Source organism: Myotis lucifugus, unplaced genomic scaffold (assembly GCF_000147115.1).
Source record: "Myotis lucifugus unplaced genomic scaffold, Myoluc2.0 scaffold_26, whole genome shotgun sequence".
Classification (NCBI taxonomy): domain Eukaryota; kingdom Metazoa; phylum Chordata; class Mammalia; order Chiroptera; family Vespertilionidae; genus Myotis; species Myotis lucifugus.
In genome coordinates, this window is record NW_005871074.1 from 4,791,710 (window position 1) to 4,815,520 (window position 23,811).

The 23,811-nt window shown below is 50.6% G+C and overlaps 2 protein-coding genes and 1 non-coding gene across 8 annotated transcripts in view; all 3 read right to left on the bottom strand.

Moving 5' to 3' along the window:
- RNF122 (ring finger protein 122) overlaps window positions 1-806 on the bottom strand; it is a 13,471-nt gene extending 12,665 nt beyond the window's left edge. For all 5 annotated transcript variants that reach the window (XM_014453608.2, XM_023751869.1, XM_023751872.1 and 2 more), the window contains exon 1: window positions 381-806. In XM_014453608.2, the coding sequence (XP_014309094.1) occupies window positions 381-405 (25 nt within the window). In that variant the 5' untranslated portion in view covers window positions 406-806. The remainder of the gene's footprint in view (window positions 1-380) is intronic.
- A 15,761-nt stretch (window positions 807-16,567) lies between these two features.
- Window positions 16,568-23,772, bottom strand: DUSP26 (dual specificity phosphatase 26). Of its 2 annotated transcripts, none has more exons than XM_023751874.1 (4): window positions 23,511-23,772; window positions 21,306-21,599; window positions 19,259-19,404; window positions 16,568-17,428 (listed from the first exon to the last, which is right to left on the bottom strand). In XM_023751874.1, exons 2-4 carry the CDS (start codon window positions 21,524-21,526, stop codon window positions 17,229-17,231), a joined length of 567 nt encoding a protein of 188 aa, XP_023607642.1. In that variant the 5' UTR covers window positions 21,527-21,599; window positions 23,511-23,772; the 3' UTR covers window positions 16,568-17,228. The 2 variants fall into 2 exon arrangements, with proteins under 2 accessions (XP_023607642.1, XP_006086276.1); XM_006086214.3 differs by having other exon boundaries at window positions 19,259-19,473.
- Window positions 18,756-18,861, bottom strand: LOC111825450. The gene has a single exon (XR_002828616.1). It is a non-coding gene; the product is annotated as a U6 spliceosomal RNA (small nuclear RNA).
- Window positions 23,773-23,811: the final 39 nt, after the last annotated feature.

Consider the following 23,811-nt stretch of genomic DNA (forward strand, 5'->3'; position numbering starts at 1 on the left):
AGCCCGAGCGCGGATCTCAGGCTCCTCCGACAATCACAACAAAGAACAGACTGGGAGCGCACAAAGGCAGGGGAAGGGGTAGGAGAGCGAAGCCGCCACACAAAGGCCGCGAACCCCTCGGCTCCCACGCCCCCGCCGCCGCCGCCCCTTCGGAGACCCTTCCCCGCCCGCCCGCGAGGTCGGGGCTTTGCTTTGGTTTGTTTGGTTGTTTTTCCATTTCCGCGCTGTGCAGAGCCGAGTTGGGCTCCAGGACGCCTTCTCGCCCGCCCCATTTCAAGAGAAACTTGGCTCGAAAGACAGAGCGAGCCTCAGATCTTAAGTCTGGCGCCCCCTCCCCGTCCCCGGCGAGCCCCGCGCCCCCTCCTCGCCCCCGGACTCACCGTTACACCACTGGAATGGGTGCATCAATGAACGCGCGGCGGGCTTCCCAGGCGGACGGACGGACGCAGGCGGCGGGGGAGGCAGGCGGGAGGGCGCACCGGCTCGCTGGCCCTCGCCGGTCCGCAGGTGGGGACGGTGAGTCCGCCGCGGCCGCCTTTCTCCAGAAGTCGAGCTCCCTTCGGAGTGAGGGGCTTCGGAGAGGCCGGTTTTAGAGCAACAAAGAGGAAAGAGGAGAAAACAAACAGAAAGTCCCCCGAATCAACACACCGCCGAGGAAATGCAGGAAGGGCCCCGGGGGTGGGGGAGATGTGGGGCACCACCGAGCAGGAGGGGGGTACCCAGGCGGCAGAGGCTCTCGGCCAGCTGCGGGGAAAGCCTTAAGGGAGACGGCTCAGGTCGCACCACGCGGAGGACAAGAGCGGCCAGAGGCTCCGAAATTGACACAGGTTGTGCACACCCCCCTCCCATATATACCCCGGGAAGCCCCGCCCCGCCCCCTCCCCGTCCGTCACCCGCCCTCCGGGCCAATGGGAGTCTTCCTCTGGGGCCTCGGGTATTCTTTGCAGGCCCGCCCCCCTCCCAGGGCGGAGCGGGGGGGGGGGCCACCCCCACCCCCACCCCCACCCCCACCCCCACCCCCACCTTCCCGGCCCTGGGAAAACTTAAGTGGAAAGAGGAGCGCGCGCCGCCGCGAGTTGGCCCGGAGCTGGCGGGACCAGCCTCCCCCGCCGGGGGCCGGGGAGACACCGAACAGTTAGTGCCACATTGTTTTCCGCCTCCGGATCGATTACGGTTTCTATCGCTCTTTGAGGAACCAGTTCTTGGAGGAGCGGTTACATTTCTGCTCCGAGGGCAAGGATTTGGCGCCTAGCACGTCCCTTTGTTCACGGTAAAGGGGGGAACTGAAGCCAGAAGGTAAAGAAGATGAATGACAAAGTGAAATCTGGAATCATCTCATTTTTGGCCAGTCCCGCATTTTACTAAGGAATTCAGGCTTGACGTTTAAGCTTAATGTTGTCCACTAATGTTGTTTACTAAGGAATTCAGGCTTGACGTTTAAGCTTAATGTTGTCCACGTAAGAAATGTACAAACCTGTAGGGAATGTTCATGTGAGTGTATTTGAGCCTAAACTGACGACAATTGCCAGGAAGCCAGATCTAAACTGCTGCAGAGAGTAACAGTTTTACAGTTTCTTTTGTGCATTTGAAGTTGAGGTGACATAAGGGAGGTTACATGGAGGTGGGAGAAAGCAAGGTGGGTGGTGGATTAGAAGATAGTTAAGATTATATGCTCTCTCCAGGGAAGTTGTGTCTTGAAGGAGGGGTCTGAAAATAAGCATTTCAAAGGTTTGTTAACCTAAATCCACAGAAACGATGGGCAGAGGTAAGCCAAGATAAACCTTTTACTAAAAAGTTATATGCCTGGGTCTTGACCACCCACCATGACCCAGTTAGGAACTTATGATCTATCACAGCACCCCTTTTTTCATCCACAATGTAAACTTGTCAGGGCTCCTTAATCCTGAGTACCGGAATCAAATCCTGGTATGGACATTGGCAATGCCTTCGGGGTAAAATCTTCAGCATCCAGCACCGTGAAGGTGTTGAATGAATAGTAAGCACTACATGGAAAAAGACGGAAGCTCCTAACTCCCTGTCCAATGTGCTTGCTTTCACCAGACGTTGCAGCGTTTCCTACGCCTTCTTTTTGTCTTTTTTCAGAATGTTTTTACTTTTTCTTCGGGTTGGCACCTTTGCACCAGAGACCCATCAGTGTCAACAAGGTTTCTACTCACCTGGGAATTACAGGAGAGTGAGAGGAGACAGTAAATAAGCAAGCAAACAAATAAGAATGGCTTAATCTAATCTTCCTGCAACCCCTAAGTTGAAAGTGATAAATACTTTATCTCTTGGGAATTTGTGACACTCCAACTCAATTTGCATATCGTGCTTTGTCATATAAATGCCTGGTGTCAAGGTAGCAAATGACTTGGCCAAGATAACATAGCAGTCTGCAACAAATGTTTAGCACTTAATTATATAATTGCCTTAAAAAAATTATTAGCTAGCCTGGAAGGGCAGCCTGTACAGATCTCCCTAATTTCATCTTTGAATCGGACAATTGTGAAACCTTTCTAAGTGGCCTCTGTGACTCTATGGCTCAGACTTGTAGGGCCCGTGATATTAGAGATGTTATATATGCAGGCTCCCAGGCCTGGAGCCCAGAGATTTTCATTCAGTAGTTAAAGGGTGAACCCCAGAAATATTTATTTAACATCCCTTGTCCCAAAAAATTCTCATACAATTTTGCTGAGAGAAATAATGCTGTGATCTTACTCTGAAATCCATCCTCTCTGCTGGCCACAGAGTTACCTTTCTAAAACATAAATCTAACCATTTATTTCTTGAGCTTAATAACTTTTATTGGTCCCTGGTGTCCACAGGATACAGTCGAACTCTAGAGTATGGCACTCAAATCACTTCAGTCTGGCCTTGCCTGTTTCCTGGTGCTCTCCTTTCCCACACGCTATTCATCAGCTATGAAGCTTTTGCTGTAGTTCCTCGAATACAGTATATTCTTTCTTGACTGATTTTGTACATGGCATGGCTTATGTTTGGAATGCGCTCTTTTTCTTTCTGTGCCTGACATTTTGTAAGATTCAGCTAAAAATTCATCTCTACGTGGCCCACCATTCTCATCTCTTCCCTGTCTCTATCTCTTTCAGCACTTTTCATGTACAATGTAGTATGTTACAGGATTTTAAGAATAATGATGTGACTCCCTGAATTTGATCCCTTCATGAGCCTTCCTTATAATAGAATTTTCAAGGGCATGAATCATTTTTTGGTGGTTCCAGTGTCTTGTTCAATAAATATTTTTGGAATGGATGTATGTATGTGCATGCATGTGTATAACATTTAATTTAAGCCACATTCTAGGTGCAGTGTAAGCAATTAAAAAAGTCATTGTTACTTATCCAATAGTTCTTTATATTCATTGACTCAGGGGAAAGGTGTCTATAAGTGAACCTAATTGTGAGGTGCATCTAGGAAGGAAAATTGTCAGGAGTGAGGAATGTCTCCTCCCCACCTAGACTAAGGAGCTGATGTGGGAAGATGAAGGTGGGAACCATGGGAGTTCTCATGCAGACTGAGCTGGTCATGCAGGACAGTGAATATCGCAGTGGCACCTGCATGAGTGCAGTCATCAGAATGTTCTATACCAATTCATGTGTTTTTATTCCCAAACTATAAGAGAACATCTATATATATAAAAGCCTAAGCAACCATCAGACTGTCCAACCACTAGCTATGATGTACAATGACCACCAGGGGGCAGATGCTCAACACAGGAGCTGCCAAGGTGTACTGACTTGGCAGCTGTGGTTCTCAGGTGACACACCCCAAAACCAGAGAGGAGGGAGCCCAATTCTGGGGTGGGTCACCCAAGAACTGCCCTCTCACAATCCAGGACCCCTGGGGGGGGGATGTCGGAGAGCCGGTTTCAGCCTGATCCCCACAGGCCAGGCCGAGAGACCCCAAGGGTGCATGTGCACCGGTCCTCTAGTCCTATCTAATAAAAGAGAAACATGGTAATTAGCCGTACGGCCGCTACCCTTCCCATTGGCTAATCAGGGAGATATGCAAATTAACTGCCAACCAAGATGGCGGCCGGCAGCCAGGCAGCTGATGCGAACAGGGAGGCTTGCTTGCTTCAGTGACGGAGGAAGCCAAGCTTCCCCGCCTGCCTTGCCGGCCTCTCAGCTGCACTCTAAGCAACATTGTAACAAATATAGAAGCTAAACAAAACCCTGGGCTTCAGCCAGCAGGACCACAACATTGTTTCAAATACAGAAGGTAAACAAAGGCCAGAAACCTGCTTTCAGCAGCAGAGGTCTCATAGCTGGAGCTGAGCCTCAGAGCTAAAGCTGGCCCAGAATAAAACAAAAAGGAAAAAAGGACAGGTTGGGAGCTTCAGTCACCCGCCAGCCTGAAAACGGCCCTCAGCCCCTCACCCAGGCTGGCCAGGCACCCCAGTGGGGACTCCCACCCTGAAGGGGGTGTGACCAGCTGCAAACAGCCATCATCCTCTCACCCAGGCTGGCCAGGTACCCAAGCGGGACCCCTACCCTGATCCAGGACACCCTTCAGGGCAAACCAGCCGGCCCCCACCCATGCACCAGGCTTCTATCCTATATAGTAAAAGGGTAATATGCCTCCCAGCACCGGGATCAGCGTGACAGGGGGCAGCGACCAAACCCCCTGATCGCCCTGCGGCTCTGTGTGTGGCAGGGGGCGGGGCCACAGCCTCCCAATCGGCCCTACCCTGAGTGTGACTAGGGGTGGCATCGCAACTTCCCGATCCGCCCTGCTCTGTGCATGACAGGGGGCGGCGCCCCAACTCCCCAATCGGCCCTGTTCTGAGCCCGACCAGGGGCTGCACCTAGGGATTGGGCCTGCCCTCTGCCACCCGGGAGCAGGCCTAAGCCAGCAGGTCATTATCTCCCGAGTGGTCCCAGACTGCGAGAGGGCACAGGCTGGCTGAGAGACCCCCCCCCCCCCAGTGCACAAATTTTTGTGCACCGGGCCTCTAGTTTATTTATAAAATCACAGAGGAAGAAGAAGTAATTTGTAGAAGAAATGGCTTTAGGAAACAAGTTAGAGATAAAGGAAGGGCCCTTGGAGCTTGTGAGTGAGGAAGATAATAGTAACATGCCTGGGGGTAAAGGAAGAGAGAAAGGAAAGGCGTGGGCATGCTTCTGGGAGGGAGAGCCCCTATATTATTCTCTGAAGCCTGACATTATAAGCTTTCAGTAAGGTCTTCTGAGACACTTAAGGACTCTAATTTAGAAAACCTGATGCATACCTTTCCCATCTCCCACTCTCAACCCTTCCGGTTATTGTGGCCATGAGGCAATGCCTCATGACAGCTTAGACTGGGAGATGTAGGCTGGAGGAAGGGCTTTGACCTTGGCATTTTTGAAAGGTTGGTTTGATCCCTGCATTTTCCTAGATTGAAAGTCCCTATCACAAAACAAGTTGATTTCTCACATGTCAATACAATTTAGATGACTCAGCCCACCCCCACCCCAACCAGGTGATGCTTCATAGGCCAGCTTCCTGTGAATCAGGAAGACACAGCTGGTTATCTAATGAGGAAGAAACAGAAACTGTAAAGAAGAAGATGAATTACATTCAAAGAGACTTGAAAAATCTGAAGTAGAACTGTGTTTCTAATTCTTCCATGGAAAACTTCTAAGAAGTCGGGGATTCTCTTCTTTCCCACTGCCCCATCCCAGCATTCTCTTATTCAGCCCATAAACCCCCTCATTTAAGGCCCTGTAAGCACTAGACTAGAGAAACGCTTTGGGGAGAGATGGCTAATTCTGTGGAGGAGCATAGAAATCGTAAGCACACCATTTTACCTTTATAAGAGGCTCTCTTCTCTCTTTCATGGCCTCCAAATGCAGCCCTAAAATGCAGAAGAGCATGCTTAACCATGGTCAGTTGTAAAAAGTGATAATTAAATGCAAATAAACATGTCATACTTCAAAGTTAGACAAATTGTCACAACATTTTCCAAAACAGTGTTATTTCTTAAGAAACCGGTTTTCATGAGAGGAACACACAATTCTTTGAAGGAGTTTAGGGTTGTTTATTGTATATTTGAGCAAATGAGGCCCTTCACTCATTTCATTCTTAAAAGGTTTGGTCTCAGTACCAGGATGCTTTTAGGGGACTGATGCCACTCTTGGCCAAAAGTATTCATAACCTACCCAGGAATGTCCCCCAGATCCTGGTCTGTGGTTCTCCAAGAAAGTGAAGTAACAATTTCCCCGCCCCGCCCCCAGCTTCCACCCACATGGAAGTCCAACAGGAGAAAAAGGCGTTGGTGTGACTGAGGAGGCCGATCCTCCTTTCTCTCTCCAGAGGCTGAGTCAGTTTTGGAAGGATGCCTGGGCTTTCCCCAAGTCTCTCAAGCATCCCCTGAAGCTCCTCCTACAAACCGGAAGGTTGTGAAGCAACAGAAGCCATGGGGTTCAGCCTAACCTGGTTCCAGGAATTCTGCAAGACCTGCTATATTTTTTCATTGGTGGAATGAAGTCATTACACTAGGCCAGATCTGAATCATCTCATGTATGAAAGTGGAGATTCAAGAATAAAGCAGAGGAGAGGAGAGAACCCTCTATTATTGGACCTTCATTGCATGCCAACACCTGTGCTCAGTGCTTCACACATTTTCATTTATTCCTCACCACAACCCTCAGGGTATTATTATTTTCTTAATCCCAAGAAGGTTAAGTCTTACTAAAAATCATGAAATTCACGTGACAGAATTCCAACCACACTTCGTATATCTCCACAAAATATGCTCTTTCCCCAACACGAGTGCAGTGGTTGAGAGTGAGGCCTCTGGGATCTGGCATGGTCTTACTACATTAACCCTCAATTTCCTCACCTAGAAATTAGGGCCAGTAGATTCTACCACTGAGGGTCATACAATGAACAAAGTGTTTGAAACATATTTGGCATGTGCCTGATACATAAAAAGTCCCCCCAAAATGCTCATTATTATTGTTATCAAACTGCAGCATGAAGCATCATGGCTCTGAGGTAGCACTTAACCAGAGCCAGTGCATCTAGTGTATTAATTAGGATGCAGGCTGAGATCCTGTGGTGGATTTGAAAATAAGTCCCCAAATTCTTTCATACGCCCTTCTAGAGGTGGAGCCTGGGTCCCACTCCTTTGAGATTGGGCTGGACTTGTGGACTCTTCAACTAGTAGAATGAAGTAGAGGTGATAATGCTTGACTTTGGAAACTGGGTCATAACAATGCCCTGCACTTTCCTTCTTGGCCACTCTCTCTCTCCAATTGTTACCGATTGGGGTTACCAGCTGGGACCTCGGTTTTTCTCATCAATGCAGAAAAGATTTTAAGGTCAACAAAAATGAAAGTAAAACAACGTGGGATTTGTTGAAGATACACTCCAAGCGAGGAGGCCAGTTGAGAGAGACAATGGCCCCAAACTCATCTATAATAATAAAAACGTAATTTGCTAATTAGACCGGACAGCCAAATGACCTTCTGGACGTCCTTCCAGACGACCTTCCAGAAGAAGCCATGGCTGCAAGGGCCGAGGCAAGCCACCGCAACTGCGAGGACCGAGCCCCTTGCACGAATTTCGTGCATTGGGCCTCTAGTGGGTTATATGGTTTAAGCCAAAAAGATGTTACCAGGGAGAAGAGGAGATGAGGAGACCTCCATTCTTGTCTTCTTGAAGGAAAAATTTCAATCAAGAATCAAAGTGTAGAAAAGCAAGCAAGGATTTATTGACTCCAGCAAAAACATACTTAAGGCAATGAAACAAGGAAGGGCAAGAAAAAGCAACAGGAGAGCCTTGGCTGGGCTGCTTTGACTCTGGAAGTCAGAGAAAAGAAAAGCAGGCCTTGTTCAGGGGGTTAGCCCAGGATGAGCTGCTGCTGCCCATCGCTCGCCTGGTTGCAAGCCTTGTGAGGTCCCTTAGAGGTTATGTGGAGCAGGGGTGGGAAGGGAATGGCATAGGCAAGCTCTCTGGAGGGAGAATGTGCTGAGACACTCATTTTCAGGGGTTTTAAAGGCCGGGCATTTAGGGGAGGTCTTAGGGGCAGATCAATAGAATACTCATCAGCTTTATGCTGATGTACTAAAGTGAGGCTTATTCTCTTAATTTGTCTGTCCTTGGGTGTGGTTGGCAAATGGCACTTAATTGGATTTCTGATATCTGTCTCCCTGAGTAGGGTGATTTAAGCTATTTACCCTCTGGTTAGAGAGGAGAAGTGCAAACCATTTACTCTTAAGTGTCCTTGCGGAGATTCCACAATGGCAGCAGAGTAAGTGGAAGCTACTGATACTCTCCCAGGAGCAAACTGGAAATGTAACTAAAATACAGAAAAAACACCCTGAAAAATCAACTGAAGACTAGCTGGAGAGAACCCTGATAACCAAGGAGGGAAAGTGGAGACCACATAGAGACTGGTAGGAAGGGCAGAGGTGGGAAAGGGCTGGTGGATCCCACAGACAGAAACTGAAGTTATGGGGGGTTGGGGGGGTTGCCACTGAGAACTCTGGGGTCTAATCCCCAAGCTGGACCCCCCAGCAGAGAGCACCAGAAGTGAAAAAGGTGCCCACAGAACATCTGGCTGTGAAAAGCAGCAGGGTCGCTGTCTGCCTGCAAGAGATGGCTGGAAATGCAGGCACCCTCTTAAAGGGCCAACACACAAAGTTTTGTGTGCAGCCACTCACCTTGGCCTCCAGCAGAGGGAGGGCAGAGTGACTGGAGCTCTGTGAGCAGAAGCCAGGTTTAGGGGCTCTGGGGTTTCCTGTGCTGAGTCTTTCCCTCACACTGTAGAGAACATCTTTCTCCAGTAAACCTTTGTTATCCAGTTTTTTCCTGGGGGGAAGGCAGTAGCCCCACCCTGTTGGAAGACCTCTCGCCCCATCCTGTGGTTGATAGGCTGAGGCTAATAAAATTTGAGTGTCAATGGGACTGCAGGCAGAAGTGGGTCTCTGGAGGCTTTGAGTCTTTGCCTGATCTAATCTGGCCCAGGGCTAGGAAAAGCAGACACTGGTGCACATTTTAGTCCTTTCCAAAGGCACCCAGCCCCAGCAGAGGGAGCCACTATGGATTGCTGAGAGCTCCAAACAGGGTACTCAGGGCCAATCACAAACACACAGTTGAGCTGTTTCTGAATTCCTGATCACAGAAATTCTGAGACAAATGTTTGTTGTTTTAAGCTACCGAGTTTTGGGGTAATTTACTATTTAGCAATAGATAAATGATAATAGCTACTATAACAAAGAGACATAAAAGTACAGAGACTCAGGCAATCTAGTTTGTTTCCATGTCATGAATTTTCCAAAGAAAGGAGGTGGTTCTGCTTGATGAAGCCACCAGAGACCAAGCTTCTTTTTTCTTGCTGTTTGTCCCTGTGCTAAGATGTGTTTCTTGTTTATATAGCAGAAGCTGGCTTGCCAGGTATACTATATATCTATGTTCTGACCCCAAGGGAGGATATGAAGAAGTGGAGGACAGCATTTTATTTGTAAGAATTTGAGCATTGCTTTTGTCCCCGTTCCATCGGTGAGGGCTTAGTCTCATGGCACATCTATCTGCAAAGGGAACTGGGGGGCGAGGTCTCCAGCTGGACAGTCGTGAGCCTAGCTGAAGCTCAGGGCAGTTTTATGAATAACAGGAAGAAGCGGAGAATGAAATCTGGCGGACTCCGAGCCAGCTCCCCATGACCGAGCCCTGGTGTTGGCACCTGCTCTGTGACTTCCCGTTATTCACCTCTTTGGGGCTCAGTTTTCTCATTTATAAACTGAATGATTAGATAAGATCGATGGTTTTCAAACCTTTTTCTCTTTTTTTTGGGGGGGGGGGAAAGGGGGCAGAATCTGTTTTATTAAATAATACTGAAGAACAGAAGCTGCATGTATAAAAGACGTAAAAATAGAGCTGCTCTGTTTGAATCCCATGGCGGTGGCGTTTCTCTCCCTGTTCCCCTCCACATCAGTGGCCCCAGGGAAAGCTAGTTTGCAGTACTGGAGCCCCGAAGCACGATCAGAAAATCACCGAATGAGAAGCTCTCCCGGATTCCTTCCAGCCCCGGCGTGTTGGAGGCTGTGATCATTCACCTGTGTGCCCTGAGCTGGGCTGGTCACCGTCTCATCTTGCTTGGCAGCTGGGAGCTGTGGTTCCTGGCATGCATTGGCAGGAGAATGGAGTGAGGCTGGGTGTCCTGCCTCACCTCACTTCCTTTCACCCCTTTCCTGGTCTTGTGACATACCTCTCCTTTTTCCTAATTCAAGTGAGGGTCCCCGCCCCATCCCTGGACTGGGGCCGAAGTGCCACGGTAGAGGCAAGAAGGAGTATTTTTTTAAAATATATTTTTATTGATTACAGAGAGGAAGGGAGAGGGAGAGAGAGATAGAAATATCAATGATGAGAGGGAATCATTGATCTGCTGCCTCCTGCACGCCCCCTACTGGGGATCGAGCCCGAAACCTGGGCATGTGCCCTTGACCCGAATCAAACCCAGGATCCTTCAGTCCACAGGCCAATGCTCTATCCACTCAGCCAAACCAGCTAGGGCAAGAAGGAGTATTTTTAAAAAAATATTTTTATTGAGTTTATTTATTTCAGACAGGAAGGGAGAGGGAGAGAGAGATAGAAACATCAATGATGAGAGAGAATCATTGATTGGCTGCCTCCTGCATGCCCCACACTGGGGATCAAGCCTGCAACAGGGCATATGCCCTGACCGGGAATCGAACCCGTGACCTCCAGGTTCATAGGTTGATGCTCAACCACTGAGCCACGCCTCCTGGGCAAGAAGGAGTATTTTTGAGTTGCCAGTACAACTTAGCCTAGTGCTCTGGCCCTCGGGTCGGGGGACATGGAGGTTCTTGGATCACACTCTGTCTCCCTCCCCAGGTTAATATTTTTATCATTGCTCTTGCCTTGACCTCTTCAGGGCTGCTGTAGTCCTCACCTGGGATCGAGAGCTCAGGCTCGGTCACGGTTATAGATGGAGAATGTGGACTAGCCCAGCCCTGACCTAGTTTGAGTGAACTCCAGGGACCAGAAGGGAGAGACCTGTCCCCTCCGATTTTTCTCTTTCCCAGTTAATCTCAGAATTCTAAAAAATGCAAACTGCCCCTGGCTAAGCTGCCTCAGGGGAAAGGAGCTCCTTTCTTCCAGTCTGCAGACCGTCAGAAGCCAGCTCCTGCAGGATCCCCTCCCCGCTTCCTGAGGCGAGGCTGGGCCTCTTTCCACTCGCCTCCAAGGTTCCTTCCTCAGAGAACAGCTGTACCAGCCCCCTTCACCCCGGCTCCAGACGCTGAATGGGGATCTGGCAGACGACTTCAGTGTCTGCTCAATCAGAGGAACAACCCCAGGCCGTTTGTAAGGCCAGTGACCACTGCCCACAAACAAAACATTCCAGAATGTCTAGGAGCAGGTGGGGATTGGGAGATGAGGGAAGGTGGATTACTCAGGGCTCCTCAGGGTGAGGAGTATCTTACATATCTTGGCAGGACATTAGGACACAGTGGTAGGGGGTGGCTTACCCCCAAGGGTTGTGGCAAATGATCTTAAGAAGTAAAGCAGGTTCCGTGTGAGAGAACAGGCAGCGATGGGTAGTGATGAGCCGAGAGCCGGCTTTCCCTCCTCGGAATGGGACAGCCCGTACCGACACTGTCACGTGCAACCGCGGGCTCCCGGTGCCTTTCAGCTTTGTAAGGGGACCCGGAAACCCACATTTTGGGTAACATTTCCCAGTTACTGAAACTGCACAAAACATGAAGCACCCTTGGCTGGTGGGGTTTGCTGCCACGTGCTAGTTTTCACCCTTGTTGAATGACCTTCCTGTCTGTGTGTGTGTTAGAGATTAGTTCCTGCATTTTTCACCAGTGACTGGATGTTCACAGGGAAAAATCTTCATGCGAGTCAAGGGGCTGCTATGAGTTTCCTGTTGCAGTGTAACTGGACAACCAATGGGTCCAGGCTGCCTGTCACTACTTGAGCCAAGTAAACAGAGACAGGGTTGAATCATAGATGAGCGTTTATTCCAATAATGCTGCATTATGGGAGAGCAACAGGTCATCCAGGAAAATCTGCTCTGCAACCCCCATAAGCCAACAGCTTATATGGGATAGGACAAAGATTCCATGGGGAAGTAAGCAAAAGGAGTAAGAATGGGTCTACAGTCCTAGCTGTTTGGCTCAGTGGTTGGAGCATCAAAGGTTCAATTTCGATCAAGGGCAGGCTCGATCCACCCCCGAGGGCTGGGGCACGTAGAGGAGGCAACCAATCGGAGTGCCTCTCTCACATCCATGTTTCTCTCTGTCTCTCCCCATCTCTTCAATTCTGTCTAAAAATCAGTGGAAAAAATATCTTTGAGTGAGGATTAACAAAACAAACAAACAAAAAGAATGGGTATGCAAGATGGGTAATACAGGCATGGGGAAGTAGGCAAAAGGAATAAAAATGAGTGTAATGGTTACAGATCACAGGCAATGTGGGCTGGGGCGGGACTCCATTGTTTGGGCAACAAAGTTGTTAATCTTTCCCTTATAATAGGTAGCTCTGGGACGTGGAGGATGGTTGGCATTTCTAGGATAGCTCCCAGGTCCTGGAGCATACAATTCCCTGCCAGGTTAGAACGTGCTTTCTTTAATGAGCACAAAACAATCACGGTGAACAGAGCATGATTAATATTTCTTGTAACTAATAACTAGACTCTAATATTCTATTTCTGCCCCTAAGAGTAACAGATCATCACACACTTAATGGCTTATCCAGTGCCAGTTTATTGACCTGCAGTCTTGTAGATCAGAGGCCTGGCGTGGTTCTCACTGGGCTACAATCAGCCCTGTCAGGAGGGCCCAGGAAGAATCCAGGTTCTTGTCTTTCCCAGCTTTGAGAGGCCACCCACATTCCTCAGTCGGTGGACCCTTCCTTCAAAACCAGCAGTGGGGTCCATCCTCACCTCAGATGTCAGATCTCTCCCCACAATTTGAAAAGTTTCTCTGCATTAAAGGATTCCCGTGATCGGACCCACCTTCTAATCCAGTGTGATCTCTCCATCACAAGGTTGTAATTTAATGACACCCACAAACCCCCTTTTACCACCTGGGGCCACATCTTGACCGATTCCAGGGGTGAGGCTGTGAGCAGGGCTCTTCCCTGAGCCCTTGGCTCTTTTGCTCCTTCTATCAGAGGACAGAGACCTCTGATCAAGGGTTTATCTTTCCTGATCACCTGGCCCACCACTCCTCTGGTCAGCCTTCCTTTTCTTTCTGGGGTGGGGAACCTTTAAAATTTCTGCCAAGGGCCATTTGGATATTTATAACATCATTCGAGGGCCATACAGAATTATCAACTTAAAAATTAGCCTGCTGTCTTTGGTCAAACATGCCCATAAGCCACGTGGGCACAGGGGAACGCATACCCCTGCCACAGGAGCGTCAGGAACCCATTTCACACGCGGGGGTGGGTGGGTGAAAGGGGGGAGAGAGAGGAAGCACATGCTGTTTTGCGTAGGGGTGGATACATAGCTTGCTAGCTCCTAATTGGTCCTTTCAAAGCATTCTGCCTTAGTAACATCCTCGGGAGTGGTTATAAGCCTCACTGCCTTGTGTTGGTTATCTGTAAGATTCCTATCCTAGTAACATTTATAAATTTTAAAGTTCACATCTACTAAAGGGGCCCTTCTTTCCCCACCCAGCTGGGTTGGCTTAGTAATTTCCACCAGCTGGGTCCGCCCCCGCCCCCCCCCCCCCCGCCCCCGTGCCCCTTAAAATTTATACCTGCTACCTAGCTTTCTTCTGTCTCCTCACCTAGACGGCCCGAACCAAATGATTTAGTGGGCCTGACCTTCCCCACCCTTATTTTAAGGGATGGTTTCTAGGGCGGGGGTGGGGGTGGGGGGAATGGGTTGTGGGGTGCAACTTTGCCCAGCCCTCTCTCTTGCCAGCACATTCTTTGCTGCCTCTCTGGTTCCCCTGTGATCTCTCCATCACAGGTTGTTCCCTGTGGAACTTCTCAGCTGGGATTCGTTACAGAGGGGACTGACCTAAGGCAAAGCTTCCTCCCTCTCCCCAGAGGCAGCAAAGTCCCCCAAGGGCCTGCCACAAGGGTCTGAGGCCGAGACTGGAGGCCCCAGTGGAGAACGGGGCAGGATGACAACCTTGACACGGGCCACAGCTCCCGAAGGGCGAGGCTCAGCTGGCTGGAAACACAGGCTGAATCCAAGAGCACGTTTATTTCTGTTCATTGCCACGTCCTCTGCTTGGGTTTAAGCAGTCCAGTGCCCTCAAGAACAGGATGAGGAAGACTGGACATTTAACCTCAGTTTCAGCAGGGGGAATGAGACCCACCTGTGACAGGTGTCACCATCAGCCCCCTGGGAGGATAAGACTGATTCTGTGTGATGATTAGGCTGTGGATCCTTCTGCTGTCCCTTGAACCGCATAGGTCACCAATACACACACACACACACACACACACACACACACACACGCCCTTAAATGGTGGAGTTAGAGGGAGGCAGGGCATTGCAGCGTGACGCGGTCACACACACTGTTCCGGAGCCAGAGCACCCAGGCTGGCGTCCCAGCTCTTCCACTGACTGTGTGTCCTGGGGAAATGGTGTCACTTCAATTTCTCTGTTTCAGAGCAATGACCATGACACTGACCTCACATGGTTTTTATAAGGATTCAATGAGTTAGTTCCTGTAAAGGCAGAAGAGTTCCTGGGCACAGTCACAATATGGCCTTGTACGTAGTAAACAAGGATCATCTGCTCTGTGAGGAGAATCTGGAAGCTTGTTTTCTGGTCAAATGTACTTTAGTAGCTACACTACTAACTTCTGCTAGAAGTTAGAATTAAGTTCTCAAGTGATTCAACCGGAAGGAAACCGAGGGGATGAGCTGAGGCACAATCAGACTGCACAAATAGGGTTACGATCGCTGTAGTTTACATGAAGAGTAAACATACTTACTAAACTAGAACAAAGGAGGTTTGTCATTTATACCAGCCAGATCATGGTAACAGTCCCTCTAAGAGCCTGAGTGCTTTTGGGGTTCTTTTTGGTTATACTTAAGTCCTCTAACTCATGATCTGAACAGGGAACCAATGCATTTTAATTAGCAACAACATTCTGAACAGAGGCCTCACTCTATCCCTTGCTAAGTTTGTCCCTCAAGAGTAACCAGCACTTGAGGCCCAGCTGATAGATCTTGCTGGCCTCCTATAGGTCTAGCTTGAAGCATTGCAACCATATCTCGTTGCCACAATTAGAATTGCCAACATGGGCAAGCTGAGGAGGAACCTTGAAACTTGATAAGACTCTGGGAAACAACCAGAGCCATTAGGTTGGAGGTGGGAGGACAGGAGAGCCATGAGAGGTGGTGTCAAACCACAGAAGGGCTGACGGGAGAGACAGAGAGGAAGAACATGTGTTAAATGCTGACTGTGCGTGGAGCTTCCTGTCTCATAGCTAATTAAATACCAGTAGCAACCCCGTGGAGGCAGACAGAACTACTGCCTGTAACCAGGTGGGGAAGAGGTGGTGACATGCAAAGGCCCCATTGGCCATGTGCTCCAGCCGGGAGCTCTCAGGTCCTCCGGCCTCCGACTGTGACGTGGGTGTTGTATTAGCGCTTCCTAATGTTCAGAGCTGGTAAAATGATGTGGAAATGAGGTGGTTGCTCCTTACCATTGAAGACGTCCAAACAAATGCTGGATGACTATCATCAAAGACACGGAAAAGACGATTTCTGTCTGTCTCGTTGGAGAGTGGGAATGGAACCGCTATGAAGGCACCACCCCGCTTTAAGGTTCTGAGTTTCTATACTTTGGGGTAGGATATACACTTTAGATATATTGTGACGGTTTTTGCTATATTTCCCCCTTCCTCTCCCACCCCATCCCTTTCTCCCATTTAGGCAGATATTCTGTTCTGGGAACACGCCTTTTTTAAAAAGGAGGGAGGTGGTAGCTGGCAGTTTGGCCCTTGGGATAACAGAGACCATATTTTTCTCTCTGGTTGTCGAGTCAAATGTTTGATTAAGTTTACTACGGAGCCTGTGTTACACTTCTCTTAGGCAAACCTAGAAAGATTAGAAGAGGAAGCAATTACATCACGTCTCCTCCCCCCTCCTCCTGTTTCTTGGCGACAGGAAAACAAAAAATCTGAAGGAAGGATTTAGGCTGGGATTGGTTTAAGATCATATCCTGCTATCCTATCATAATGGGGACCTGCTATAGAAACCAGGTTGACTTTTGAGAATAAAGTTACACTGCCTACACACTCAAGCTTGTGAACAGAGTATTCTAAACTTGGAGATGAAGGGTGTGTGAGTGGCTCCGTAAAAATGGTCTCAAACCTGAAGTTTTTGGTCCTCTGCTGCCCCTGTGTGGACACATCTGGAAATAACAGTTCAAAATTTCACTAAGCAGAAGTGTGAAATTGGACTTGGGAGAAACCTCCCCTAAGAACTGGGGGTGGAGGCTTAAAGGCTAAGGGGGTCTTGTGACCAATATGAGGGAGTCAAGAACTGTTGCTGCCCCAGCAAGGCTGGGTTCTCAGGGGAGAGACACAGAACTCAAACAAGCTGTCAATGACTTCAGGAGGCTCTCTTCTTGTCCACCATCTTTATTTTTCCTCCAGACACCTGGACCCAGTAAGCGAGTGATCATCTAAAGGCTCCCAGTCATGCACCTCTGTGGTTTTGGGCCACAGTCAGCACCCGTGGGCACAGTGCCAACCCTCCCACACCTCCTCTTCCTGTGCTTGGAGTAACAAGTCTGTGGGTTTTTCCCTCGGGTTTCACAGTTTTTCATGCCACCTCTTCACCGGCTGTCTCCACACTACCATCTCCACGAGGCCCTGCGCCATCACATTCAGATTCCCTGCACCAGCGCAGGCCAGGGGTACCCTTTTGTTTTGACAATGAAGGAAGGGGAACACCTGGGCACAAAGAGGGGAGGGGGCTCTGAGTCACACCGGGGGGCGCCCTGTATGGAATCCAACGGGCTCTGAATCCCAGGACCGACTTCTGCCAACAGCCTAGCTGCTTCCTTCCCTGGTCAGCTCCCTCCTGGGTGTCCATCACACCCCGACCCTCACTCCCCATCCCATCAAGACAAATAGCAATGGTGGGACCACGCTCCAGCCCTCTCTCTCTGCCTATAGGAGAGGATGGGTTCTCTGGGCCTCCCCATACCTGTCACTGGGCCTCCTCTCTCCAGCTGGGAGCCAGGGACCCACGCACCTGGCCCAAACTCCCTTCCCCACCCCTCAGGCCTCCAGACCCTGCCGCAGCCTGCGGTCCAGGGCCAGGAGCTGTCTCAAGAAGCCCCGGTTGGGGATGATGCCTCGGTGGTCCTTGACTTTCTTGATGGCCTCCACGAGGGTGAGGTGGTGGTACAGCATGAGGTAGGCCAGCACCAGCGTGGCGGATCGGCTCACTCCCACGGCACAGTGCACCAGGATCTTCCCTGTGAAGACAGACACAGAGGCGGCTGTGGCACTGTTTGCGGTGGGTTGGAGGGAGCTAGGGAGAGGGCTATGCAGAGAGAGAGGAGGAAGATGTGACAGAGGTGCATGGAGACAGGGTGAGGTGCAGATGAGGGGTGGTAAGAATGCAGATCCTGCCTGGCCAGTGAGGCCCAGTGGTTAAGCATCAACCTATGAACCAGAAGGTCACAGTTCGATTCCCAGTCAGGGCACATGCCTGGGTTTCGGGCTCAATCCCCTGTGGGAGGCATGCAGAAGGCAGCTGATCAATGATTCTCTCTCATCATTGATGTTTCTCTCTCTCTCTCTCCCTCTCCCTTCCTCTCTGAAATCAATAAAAACATGTTTAAAAAAAGAATGCAGATTCCCCAGCAAATTCTCTAGACCAGTGGTTCTCAACCTTCCTAATGCCGCGACCCTTTAATATAGTTCCTCATGTTGTGGTGACCCCCAATTTCATTGTTACAAATTGAACATAATTAAAGCATAGTGATTAATCACAAAACAATATGTGTTTTCCGATGGTCTTAGGCGGCCCCTGTGAAAGGGTCGTTCGACCCCCAAAGGGGTCGCAACCCACAGGTTGAGAACCGCTGCTCTAGACCGAATGATATGGAGAACAGGCAGCAGGTCAGCATCCATAAACCCAGAGAGGGCTCAAGGGAGAGACTCTCATGAATAATGCAAACCCAAGCTCTGTGCAGTGTGGGGCCTCAGCTGATATTTGCTGAGCTCATCATGGGACACACCCTGAGTCTGACCTGGCCGCTCCTCGGTCTCCCCACCTTCCATCTTGCTGTTTCTATCAACCATTTTTTTTTGTGGGGGGTGTTTAATATATTTTTATTTACACACACTTTTTTTTTCTGATCACTCAAGCAAGACATGCTCAAAGTAGAAATAATTGGAAAGTTTAGAAATATATAAAGGAGCCCTGACCGGTTTGGCTCAGCGGATAGAGCGTCGGCCTGCAGACTGAGGGGTCCCAGGTTCGATTCCAGTCAAGGGCATGTACCTTGGTTGCGGGCACATCCCCAGTAGGGAGTGTGCAGGAGGCAGCTGATCGATGTTTCTTTCTCATCAATGTTTCTGACTCTATCCCTCTCCCTTCCTTTCTGTAAAAAATCAATAAAATATATTTAAAAAAAAAAAAAAGAAATATATAAAGGAACAAAAGATGGAAATATATCACCCATAATCCTACCACCCAGGTGCAACTTGCCACTCTCTGAACATTTTGGATTCATTTCTTCTCCTTTTTTATGTCTTTACATTATTTCATGTATTTTTTATTTTATTATTATTATTTTAAATATGGAACGCTTCATGAATATGCGTGTCATCCTTGCCCAGGGGCCATGCTAATCTTCTCTGTATCTTCCAATTTTAGCATATGTGCTGCTGAAGCGAACACCATGTGTTTTTTATTTTATTTTTAAAAATATATATTTTATTGATTTCAGAAAGGGAGAGGGAGAGAGAGGTAGAAACATCAATGATGAGAGAGAATCATTGATCAGTTGCCTCCTTCACGCCCCTTACTGGGGATCGAGCCCACAACCCAGGGATGTGCCCTTGGCCGGAATCCAACCTGGGACCCTTCCATCCACAGGCGGACACTATCCACTGAGCCAAACCAGCGAGGACAACCATATATTCTTTTCTTAAATGGCTGACAGCATGTTTTCCCTAATAGCATATCCTGGGAATTTTGTCATGTCATTAAACTCTTTCTCTCCCCACACCAGGACCCTCGGGCTTTCCCCCAACTCAACGTCCTCGGTCCCTTCCCGCCCTGCTCTCCCTCCTACCTCCAGGCAGGCTCAGCGCCCGGTGGATGAAGTCGGCAGCTGTCTGGAAGTGGATGCTCATGTCAAAGGCTGGCGAGTCATGGGCCTCGACACCCAGGTAGCGGATGCCCAGCCCCTCGTAGGCCTCGTGTGTGCCTCGCCACCTGCTGTGTGAGGCGTTGAGGACATGGGTGATGCCCAGGCGCCGCAGCTCACGGTGGTTGTTAGCTATGTCCCTGCATTGAGTAGAGGTTAGAGGAAGTGTGGGGAAGCCAGGCTGTGGGCGAGAGTCCCTTGTCTGTGTACTGTGGAGCTAATGTCATTGGCCCGAGGCCTCCACTCTGCTTACTGATGGCCCAGAAGGGAAGAACCAAGATAAGCAATGACCTGGAGTCTTGCCCTGGGGAGGTTTTGCCTGGAGAAGAAGAGACTAAGGGGGTGGGCAAACAATAGCCATAATAAAACTTTGAGGAGAGCTTTGAGCATGGGGGATTTTACTTAATCTGGAGGTAGAATTTACTGGATCTGAACTCCAGGCAAGAAGTCCATACTAACAGTGGAATCTCGCTGAAGGAAGGTGTGAAGACCCTGGGAGAGAGTAATTCTCCTGCCACCAGGGTATTGAAGCAAGAGAGGAGGTCAAGGTGTGGGCATGGATGCAACAGAGGGGACTGGGACATCAGATGGGACATCAGTGTGGACCAGCTCCCTTTTAACATCCCCCTTAACCTTGACATGATATGACTCTGACCCTATCTCCCGCACCTGGCTCCCCTGTTACTTTAATTTCTCTTTGACAACCAGAATCTTCTCTTGCCAATTATTTCATGCTCACATTTACCCGGCTTTATGACGTCACCTTTAGGTGTTCATATGGCCCATACCCCTCTGCTTAGTGGCAGACGCCTCTCAGGCAACATGGCCATATCTTAGGGCAGATGCCCCGTCCAGTGCAAACTCCTCAAGTAGAAAGAGCACTGAACTTAAACCTCCAAGTCCTGGCTCTGCTACTTACGACCTGTGTGACCTTGGGCCAGTCACAATGTCTCTGAGCTTCAGTTTCCTCGTCTGTAATCTGGGGATAGTGGTACCTACCTCACAAGGCTGTTGTGAAGATTAAGAGAGAAAATGCATGTGAAAAACTCCTTGTATACTACAGAGCCCTGGAGAGAGAAGCGGACTACGTTTCCTCTAATGCTCTTCCCTCCACAGCCCCACATTGCAGCATAATAGATGGAAGGTAGATAAGCCATCTGTTATATCCAGTACAGAGCCTTCAATAATAAATCTTGCACCCTGGCCGGCATGGCTTAGTGGTAGAGCATTGGCCTGTGCACCAGAGGGTCACAGGTTCGATTCCGGTCAAGGGCACTATCTGTGTTGTATAGGTCCAATCCCTACTCTTGGGTTGCGGCATGTGTGGGAGGCAACCAATCCATGTGCCTCTCTTACATTGATGTTTCTCTCTCTCTCCCCCTCGTCCCTTCCTTCCACTTTCTCTAAAAAATCAATGGAGCCCAGCCGGCATGGCTCAGTGGTTGAGCATCGACCTATGAACCAGGAAGTCATGGTTCGATTCCCGGTCAGGGCACATGCTCAGGTTGTGAGCTCCATCCCCAGTGTGGGGCGTGCAGGAAGCAACCAATCAATGATTCTCTCTCATCATTGATGTTTCTATTTCTCTATCCTTCTCCCTTCATCGCTAACTTTCTTCTCTGAAATCAATAAAAATATATTTTTAAAAAATCAATGGAAAAAATGTCCTCATTACTAGGATAAGCATTAAAAACAAAAAAAACAAAAATAAAATAAAAATTTTGCTAAATAAATGACAGACTTTCTGACCAGAGTTGGGTAGATCAATAATCCTGCCCACCCCCGAACCCTCCACTCCATGTCCATACATTCCGACCCCTTAAACCTCAACCTGGAACCCACAATGCAACTTACTGCCTGTCTGCACCCTTCTCCTTTCTACACACACACACACACATACACACACACACACACACACACACACACACACACACACACACACGGCCCTGGCCCCGGTTTGCTGGGTACATACTGGTCTCCGAGGTAGAGGCCCGGCCAGACCTCGTCGGCGTGGTTACAGGCCGTCTTGCCTGTGTAGAGAAGCCTCTCTAACTCGAAGACATTGAGGAAAGGATGTTGAACAGCGGGCATCTCCTCCAAGGCCCCTCTGGTGCGGACCGGAGACCTGGAGCTACTCCGGGAGAAACGGGCCATGAAAGTCATGGAGGCCCAGAGCCAGTTCCCAGGGCACATCTTAGAGGCGGCAGAAACCGCAGCGCTGCCCGGCGGCTGCAGCGGTGCTGGCTCAGTCTCCAGGTAGCTGTTGCTGGAAGAGGAAGGGATGGGAAACACACCTGAGTGAGTCCGGGGTAGCGGCTTCCCTTCCTGCCAACAGGGCTGGGCCCTGGGGAGCGGATTCTCTGGGGAGGGGAGGGAAGTCTGGCCCTGCCAGGGCTCCGGGGTTTTCTTCTTCAGCTGCGGCAGCTCCGATCTCTCTGCTCTTTTGGTTCAGCCACACAAGGAGGTGGGAGAGTCACATGTCCTTGTTTACAGGGAGAGGGAGCTGCCCAGCTGCCCGTTTCTGCTCCAGCGCCCCACCCCCACTGCCCCCACATACACACACACACACAAACACACACACACACAAACATCTGGTGTTTGGGTGGCAGTGCCCACGCTGGAGCTCTTGCCAGCCCGAATCCGGGTTCATCTGCCTGGGGCTACAGCCAGAGAGGCTGGGATGGGAGGTGAGGGTGGCTCTCTCCATCCAGGGAGAATCAGCAGGAAGACAGGGGCAGCTGGGGCCCTGACATATGTCAAGCCTCCCCCTCCTCCCGTGCCCAGAGATGGGCTGCTTTACCCCACGACTCAGAAATAAGCCCGACTGACCACTGACTCAGAGATAAGCCTGTGATGGGAGGTGTATGTTGGGGGCATGGGGTGAGTGGGAACAGCAATAAAGGGGAGTGTAAGTTTGAAGAATACCTGCTGAATGCATGAGCCATGGGAGAAGGCGCCAATCTACGTGCACAACAATCAAACCACCCTCCTTTGATCAGCATCCAAGATTAGACCTCATCTCTAATGTGAGAATTTTTGAGCCGAGGCAGGACTAGAGTATTGTGTGAATGTGTGTGTGTTTGGGGGTGGGGGGGTGGGGGGAGGGGATGAGGGTGGGAGACTGGAGAAGGGGGAGGAAAGGGAAGAATGAGAGATCCTGCTGGGCCCTGGGGCTCGTAGGCCCTGCCTCTGACTCGCTCTGGAGAGCTGGCCCTAAAGGGGGACCATAGGCTGAGCTGCAACGCTGGGCAGGGCCAGCCTTGGACACTTGGGACCTTCAGGCAGAGCGGGGGCTGTGGCAGGAGCCCTCCCTCCCTACCTCTCCTTTCCCACGGTGGCCCTCCGTGTGTGTGTGTGTGTGTGTGTGTGTGTGCCTGTGCGTGTGTGTGTGTGTGTGTGTGTCTGAAAAGGCAGGAAGGTGGGTGTGAAGGCCCCCTCTCCCACCCTCTTCCTGTCTTCAGCCCCAGAGCCCTCAGCAGGAGGTCCAGCAGCACAGGCCACCTCTGTCCTGCCCACACGCTGCGTCCCTATCCCACACGCTCTCGTCTTTCCCCTGGGCCAGCAGAGACCACGCACTTACAGGGCGGAAGAAGCGGGGGTATTAGGATAAGGAGTGGTGAGGGGCGACTGGATTTGGGGTGTGCAGGGAGACATTTTTCCAGTGTCTGAGTCAGAGCAGAGAAACACAGCCCTATATCCGCCCCCGCCACCACCACCACCACCACCAGCACCACCATCTACCTGTCTCCTCAGGCCTAAGGAGCCCATGTCTTTACTCCAATCCCTCCCGGGAAGCAGACCCTGCTGCCTGTGGGATGCTGAGTGGCAACAAGAAGCCCTCCGGGGGACTCCCTTTCTCCTGGGGGGTGGGGGACGGAGAAGCCCCATCCCGTCCCTGGTACACCCCTCTGCACTCTGCAATCCCATCTGCAGGCTTCCAGGGGCCCCTTCTGCGCCATCCCCCTCCCATCCCCCCAACTCCCGCCGGCTGTTGTAACAGGTTCATGGCTGTCGCCCAGCCCTTGCAACCCAGACAGCCTGGCGCGGAGGGTGCGGGAGGGAGCCCGGGAGGGCGCAGCCTGCGCGGCTCCCAGGCCCCCTCTCCCGCCCCTTCCCTCCCCCCACAGCCTCACTGGGAAGGCGACCCCCCCCTCCCCCCTTGCAGGCGCCCTTCTACCTCTCTAAGCCGCGGGGGTCTCAGTCCCGGAGGCCGATCGCAGGCGCCCGGGGTCCCTGGGCCATGACTCTCCTGCTGTTGCCGTCGCCTCGGCCGCCTCGGCACGACCGCTGGACCGAGGAGCAGCTATTTTTAAGCCATGACCCGCGCGTCGAAGCAGGGCTCACACCAGTGTGCGCTGGCGACACACAGGGACGCAGTCGCAACGCCCAGCGGTCGGAGGAGGACACGCAGCGCGGGCTGGCCCGCACCCCCACCCGGCGCGCACCCGCACCCCTCGCGCTCGTGTTTACAGACCCAC